Consider the following 7,772-nt stretch of genomic DNA (forward strand, 5'->3'; position numbering starts at 1 on the left):
TCAAAATAAATAAATAAATAAAATCTTAACACATAGGATCATTATGTGTTTCCTATCACAACTCCTAAGAAATAGGTACATACCTAATCACCAATTGAAACTCCTAAGAGTATTCAACATGCAACTCACATCGTAGTGTGACTTGTCTGTTCACTCAAGTTGTGTGGCAGCAAATATCTAACCATGAGTTAAAAACATTTCATATCCCCACCCACCCAATAAATCATATGGAGATAGATCTTCTTCTTCTTTAAAGGAAACAAGAATGATTTTCAAATCGTTAATAAATGTAAAGTAGGTTTATGTGATGCAATAAAGTTTGCATGTTTATGAATTATATATTGTTTGTAAAAAAATATTAATATTTGCTACATTCTAAAATGAGTCTACATATAAATAGGGCTAGTCTTTCTCAATAAAGTCAATTTAAGAAATTTTGTTTAAACTAATCTCTCTGTTTTTGTTTAAGGGGGTCAAACTCATGGGAATTCAAACTAATCTCTCTGTTTTTGTTTTTTATTTTTTAAAACTATTGATAAGTGAAAAAAGGACCCAAATCTTGAACCTACAACCTCACTCTTCACCTAACACTAAAGATTATTGATAGGAATTGAACTTGAGTTGTCTCCTATGTGGAGATTTGGAAACGCTACTTTTTTCATATAATCAAAAAAAGGGTGGGTGGGACGATCGAAGGTGGCATCCCTACTTGGGTATGATGATATTAGCTCCCTATCCATTGGTGGCTTAGTAAGCAACAAAAACAATTGAGTCGTAGCCTAATCCAACCCTAAGGGCCAAGGCACTAGTATACATTAGGGCGTAGGCGTGGAAATAATTCCTAATGCTTCCCATTTTAAGATTCAATGTCAAGACTTACCGTCCACCAAATAAATGTGTGGGGTGGGGGTTAACCCCTGTGCCATTAAACCACCACACTCGGTGGTAGCCAAAAATACTACTTGAGTCAAGAGGCTCATGATAGGTAATGTTTGTTTCTTTGATTATACTTTTAAATGCAACAAGTTTAAAATATTAAAACTTGAAAATTTTACAATGTTTTATTTATAAAAAAAAGAAAAAAGAAAAAAGAAGAGTCAAGAGTATAAACTTGCAAGAAAAGTACAATTCCTTGCCTAATTGCAAGCCCCATGATTGGCACCTTACCCAAAAATCAACCTTATTTCTCTTTCTTTTGGAGTTTTTTTTGGGGGGGGGGGGGGGGGGGGGGTTAAAGCTAGGAGCTTAAGCTAATCAAATTGTTATCCTGCACTTCAACCAAGACGTCTAGAATTGAAATCCCATTTTTTCCCATTCTTGTAATAATAATAGGATAGCCATGAGCTCCAAATAAATATTTTGGGGAAAAAATCCCCTAAAGAAAATAATTTTAATAAATTCCATCATCTCTCTCATGATCCATATCCCATAGGGTGCAATTTCATCACAAGTGGCTGATGGAAGATTGAAATATGGAGGAGTCGGTCAAGTCCACCAAGTAATTGGGCCATACCTTGAACTTGTAACAATTACATAACACAAAACTCTTTTAGTCCCATCATTAAAAAAAGAAAGCCCAAATTAAACAAGATTTGTTTGGTCCAAAAAACACGATAGAATGTGATTAGTTTTTTTTTTTTTTTTTTTTTGGGGGGGTGTGTGGGGTAAGAAGGGATAAGATAATGCATTAGATAATAGAGTTAACCCAAACCATGCAGGTGGTACAATGTAAATAGGTCTTTACCTCATATCTACTCCATTATGCACACATTTTTAGTAATTATATAAAAATGGATAAGATAATGTATTAGATAATAGAGTTAACCCAAACCATGCAAGTGGTACAATGTAAATAGGTCTTTACCTCATATCTACTCCATTATGCAAATAATGTCACTAAACTGCAAATCTCTTGGCAGTAATTATAAAATTAATAATTTAATCATTGTGGACAATTTCTTAATAACAAAAATACTCTAAAATATTGATAAAGACGTTTTTGGTGACAATAAAATCTTTTTTTTTTTTTTTCTAAAATTAATTCTATGTTTATACTTTTTTTTACCACCTATAAGTGGAGTTGGGGGGGGGGGGGGGGGATTTGAAACCAAGTTTTCTTTATAAGAGAAGAGAATAATGATAATAAATCACATGACTCTTAGCTATGTAAGTACTTTCAACATATGTTAGGATTATTGTTTTCTACCTAGAAGAAGGTGAAGTTTTTCATTTTATAAGAGACTTTTTTTTTTTTGCTAAACCATATTATAAGAGACTTGAAACGTTAATAAGAATTAAAATTTATAATAATTTTGTTAAACATATCACCCAATTCAAACCTAATAGTTATATAAGATTATTTTAAAGATGTTGGCAAACAATTCAAAGAAAATTATTTCATACATTATCTTCGAAACACAAAGTTCCTTTGTTCCACTTAGATTGATTTCTAACAACATTTTGATAGCATTTGAAACACTTCATCACATGAAAAACAATTAAAGAGGAAAAACAACAAGCATGACACTAAAGCTTGACATAAGCAAGGCTTATGATCAGGTTGTATGAGAATATTTGAGAAAGGTGATTAAGGCTCTAGGTTTTCATGATAGTTGGGTTAACTTAAGTATTGAGTGTATTACTTCTATGAGTTACTCTCTTTTGATAAATGACGATCATTACAGTTATTTTCTATCCATTAGTGGTATTAAAAAAGAAGATCCCATCTCCCCTTACTTATTTTTATTCTCTGCTAAGGACCTCATAGCCTCAAAGAGATAAGCTTCTCTATTGAGGGCCTCACACCTTCATTGAGACAAGCTAAATCTAAAGATTTGATTAGATGGGTGATTTTTAGCAAAAAAAGATTAGAGGGGTGATAGTATATTGAGGAGTCCCATGGGTTTCTAATATCCTATTTGCTAATGATACTTTTATTTATTTATTTTTTATTTTTTGGTCAAGTAACCACTCAAGAGGACTACAATTTACTTGTTCTCCTAAAGCTGTATGAGTATGCCACAGGCTAAAAACTTAATGAGAACAAAACACAACCACATTTAAAACCTAAAATCAACATGATAAAGAATTTATTCACAAACTCCATCCTCTCTCACTGGTTGATTATCCGTCGAAAGATTGAAATATGGGAGGAATGAGCCGAGTCCACCAAGTAATTGGGCCATACCTTGGGCTTGTAGCAATAAAAAAAGCCCAAAACAAGATTGGTTTGGTTCAAAAACCCTACTGAATGTTTCTGTATTTAGGTCTTATTGCGATCTTATCTCACAAACGACAAACCTTAAACCCTAAACGTCGGTCGAATCAATCAGCCATGTCTCAGAAGAGAAACCCAAAACTCTCGTCCGAGCGTTTACCGGACGACGTCGTATTCGACATTCTGGTTTGGTTACCAGTGAAACCCATAATCCGATTCAGGTGCGTTTCAAAACCTTGGTACTCAATCATCACAAACCCTCTTTTCATTACCGCACAACTCAACCGATCAAAATCATTGTTACCCAATAATGTTAATAATGATCATAATGGTTATCTGCTATGTACATCACAAGCTGTATATCCTCGCCATGAATTGAGTGTGTTTGTTCGCAATAGCTATTGCACATTTACCCAGATATCAGGCTTTGAAATCCCTTTTAGTTTTGACTCATTCGTCGGCTTCTGTAATGGCATATACTGCTTCTTTGAAATCCATTATAGAATATATTTGTGGAACCCAGTTATTAAAAAGTTTAAGATTCTCACTCCTACTCTCGTTTGCTGTGACAAATTTTTTTGTCGCGGTGTCGCTCATGGACTTATATATCATTCTCAAACCAATGACTTCAAGATTCTCAGAATTGTGTTTGAGAAAGAGCTGCCGCTGGCGGAGGTGTACACTCTGAGTACTGATTCGTGGAGAAGTGTTGAGATATCTGTCGAGTCATTGAGAGGGTCTCCTATTGTTGATATACGGGGAAGCCCTTTGTATTTGTTAATGGAGCTCTGCACTCTCTAATATATACTAAGGATCACAAATTTATTTTGTGCTTTGATCTCAATGAGGAGAGATTTCGAGAGATAATGCTGCCGCAAAATTACTTTGATGAGTTTTCCAATAAATTTGAATTACCTGAACGACTAGCAGTGTTCAAGGGATTTCTGGCTTTGGTTGTTTTGGCGGATATGATATATGTCAAATATGGGCGATGATGGAATATGGTGTGGTTGAGTCTTGGACTAAAATAACTGTACCATTTGATTCTGTCCTGAGGTTCTTGGGCTGCAGTGACTTTCATGAAGTTATGATTAAAAAACCTAAAACAAGCTATGTTGCCTCATTTGACATTGATAGTCTAGACAACAATCTTGGAATTGAGAGCTTGGTTTTACTTGATGGTTAAATGTGTGATTTAAATACGAAGATTAGTCTTTGTAAAAGAGTAGTTTGTAAAAACTTAAAAAAAAAAAAAAAAGAGTAGTTTTTAGAAGTTTCTAGATAAGCACAATCTTTGTGAAGTTCATATTGACAAGTATTTTGTAGTATCATATGTGCAATTTGAGTATTAAATGTTGCTCTTATTATGTTGTGCTACATTATACATGTCTATCCTTACAAGATTGGATATATTGGTTTTACCTGTAAATTGTTGGTACTTGGCTTGATTTTGATTTTTGTAACACACCTTGTTAGATGTCATGCTTTTATTTGTAGGCAACAAAAGAACATTTTCTATAAACTATGAATTTTCTCTGTTTGCTCAATTGATTATCAACCCCCCCCCCCCCCCCTCTTTAATTGCTTTCTTACAAACTTATTTATCTATTTACACCTTCCATTCTCTTTTTAAGCTGGTAAACATCTGAAGATTTATATAAATAGGAGAATAAACTCTTAGGATTAGGTCTCATGTTTAATTATCAGTTGCATAAGCCTCATTAAAGGCTCGTCTTGGACATTAGGCCAAATCATCAATCTTTTGGTTGGTCCTTTTCTTTTTTATTCTTGGTTTTTCTTCTTTCTATTGTTTCCTGTCTGATGCTGGCAGTGAGAAGTCAGTTTTATTTATTTTTAAATGTCAAGGGAAATATGTAATGATATGGACTGTATTAATAGTCATTTAGGTCTTATTTTGGATTTTATTTAAGTTTGGTTATTTATTTGGGTTAAGTAGTAAAAGCCCAAGAAGTCCAAGGTTTTAAGAAATCCAAGTTCTACTAGGAATAGGTATTAGTCTTCTATTTTAAGATTTGTAATCCTTTCTATTGAGAAGGATAATAATAAATTTTCAGATGTTTAGAGAAGCAGTGAAACTTGTCAAAGGTTTGTGTGATGCAACCTTTTTCAAGGTGTGATGCCTAGAAGTTTATCTTTTCTTTCACGTTCTTACATTCCGACAACTTAAACCCTTTCAAATTTGTCACTTATTAAACCACAAAATCCAAAGCTTCAAAACCCTAAGCCTACGGTCCTTACGATTTTGATTACCTTGGTGAAAACTAACCATCTCATCATAAAGCCTTTGTTTAAGTCTATATTGAAAATTTGAAGAACCTTTTCTTTAAGACACATCTGTAACTCTTCCCAATGCATAATCAAAGGCATGTATCACTACAAGAAAACATAGTGCAAAATCTTGCTCTGATACCAAAATTGACATAGGACATTTAAAACAAATAAAACTGGCTTCTCACTGCCTGTGTCACTTTCTCTTTCTATTGTCATACTGCTAAATGCTTTTTTTTCAACATCTATATATGCCTAAATGTTGATTGCTGTGCTGTAGATTGTATATCAACCTAGCATATATGTCCTAGAAACTCAAGGTGTATTGACATAGGACATTTAAAAGTAAATAAAACAAACTAAAATTAGCTTCTCATTGCCTGCATCACTTTCTCTTTCTTTGTCCTACTGCCATGCTTTTGTTTCAAAATCTATGTATGCTTAAATGTTGATTGCTAAGCTGCAGATTGGTCATCAACCTAGCATATATCTCCTAGATGCTCCAGGTGTTTGGCTCCAATTATCCCTACCATAGAGACAAGACTGAAACTACCTTGCCCATTAAACTACCTTGCTCTTGAGCTAACTCTGCTGCAACAAGGCAGCTAAATTCAGCCTAAGCTGGGTAATTAGGAAAGGGTTAAAAATTGTACACTTTGAGAGTTTATAAAACACCATTAAATATTTATTGCTTTCCACCATATATGCGTACCCACTAGAATTTTTCTCTCTCCTTATTTATTGCTGAATAAGGTATAAATTAACCTTTTGAATCGTATTTTGAGTATTCCTATAAATTTATTGATGTATATCTTGTATTTGTGATGCTCTTTAATTTCATGGTCTAGTTTAATTACTAATTAGTAAAAATTATTTTTATTTTGGGAATTTATATTGGTCACACTCATTTACAGTGGTAGATCTTACTTCAAAGTATGGTGCATATTTTTCAATTTTAAAGTTTAGAAAATTATCTTGGGTGATTTCCTGTTTCTCTTTCTTAATGTATATCAGTGTTACCAAGAGCCTTGTAATTCAATCGGCATTTCTTGTTGTTTCAAAGGGAGACATTTAGGGTTCAAATCCCCCCAATCCTAGCTATCAAATTGTTATTATTTTTTTAAAAAATAACCGGTCAGTCTTCTACAATGACTATTGGGTTCTTTATGATTATTGTTATATATATAATACAATATAAAGTATATTTAGTAGCAGATATAAATTGTGTGTGTGAAACTTTGAAATGAGAAGAGGATGGTTTGATATTTTTTGATTAGGAGTTGCACTTTTCCCAAAAATTATTTTTATGTTTTTGCGGTTGTGTTTGTTTTTGTTTTAGGCATTTTATGGTTTGCATTGTGGCAAGAAATAAGCCATCATAGATAGGAGATACTGAGGATGCTGAAAAGCCGTGGAAAACGGTTTTTGTAACCATGGGAACTACTTGTTTTGATGCTCTTGTTAAAGCAGTGGATACTTGGGAAGTTAAGCAAGAGTTGTTGGATAGAGGCTATACTGATCTTGTCATTCAGATGGGTTGTAAATCATACACGCCCACTAAGGTATTATTTTAATCTTTAACATTGGCTGTAGTATCTTGTTATATCAGGTGTTATGGTTTCTAATAAAATTGTAGTAATTCAATTTATTGTTAGAACATTGCTTCTTAATTTGAATTGAATGTTTTGTGGCATTTAGGGGTTTGGGAAAGTTATAATGATGAATTTTCAGGTTGAAGTTTCTATGTATTTAAACCTAATAATTTCTGAAGCAAAGATGAAGAGCATGTCAGTCTTGAAGGTTTTGTCAGATTCTTTCATCTGTTATGCTCTGTCAAAAATTTTATAGAAAATTTGAAGAACTCTGTATAAATATCAGGATGGACAATCTTGACAATTTGTATCTACAACCTCATATTCTCTTTCTCTGCTTGGACTTGATCTGTTGAGATGCAAAAAAGGTGAGTAACACCAACAAATCACCAGAGGTGGAGAAAGGGCTACAAGTAATTATAAAAAGGAGTACTTGTGTGCTGAAATGTGAGTTAGCATTTAAGTATTAAATTTTGAATTCAACTTGAAATTAAAATAAAAAAAAGAAAAAAAGAAGAAGAAGCATATTAACTATAATTTGAAGTCGAGTTCTCCTCTTCTTGTAAGGACAAGGTGGAGGATACAGTCATGGGTTCAAGAGCCTCCAACTGCACGTGTAGTTACTGATAAAAAAAGAAAAAAGAAAAAAAAATAACTATGCTTAGAGCCAAGTT

At 33.2% G+C, this 7,772-nt stretch overlaps 1 protein-coding gene across 1 annotated transcript; it reads left to right on the forward strand.

Annotated features, from left to right (window-relative positions):
- The first annotated feature begins 3,334 nt into the window (after nucleotides 1–3,334).
- On the forward strand, nucleotides 3,335–4,018 carry LOC112005413 (putative F-box protein At3g10240). The gene has a single exon (XM_024037663.2). It carries the CDS (start codon nucleotides 3,335–3,337, stop codon nucleotides 4,016–4,018), a length of 684 nt encoding a protein of 227 aa, XP_023893431.2.
- Nucleotides 4,019–7,772: the final 3,754 nt, after the last annotated feature.

Source organism: Quercus suber, unplaced genomic scaffold, assembly GCF_002906115.3.
Source record: "Quercus suber isolate HL8 unplaced genomic scaffold, Cork oak 2.0 scaffold_493, whole genome shotgun sequence".
Taxonomy (NCBI): Eukaryota; Viridiplantae; Streptophyta; class Magnoliopsida; order Fagales; family Fagaceae; genus Quercus; species Quercus suber.

Bases quoted from the DNA above. Each gene is read 5' to 3' on its own strand.
- LOC112005413 (XM_024037663.2), top strand. From the start codon at position 3,335: ATGTCTCAGAAGAGAAACCCAAAACTCTCGTCCGAGCGTTTACCGGAC.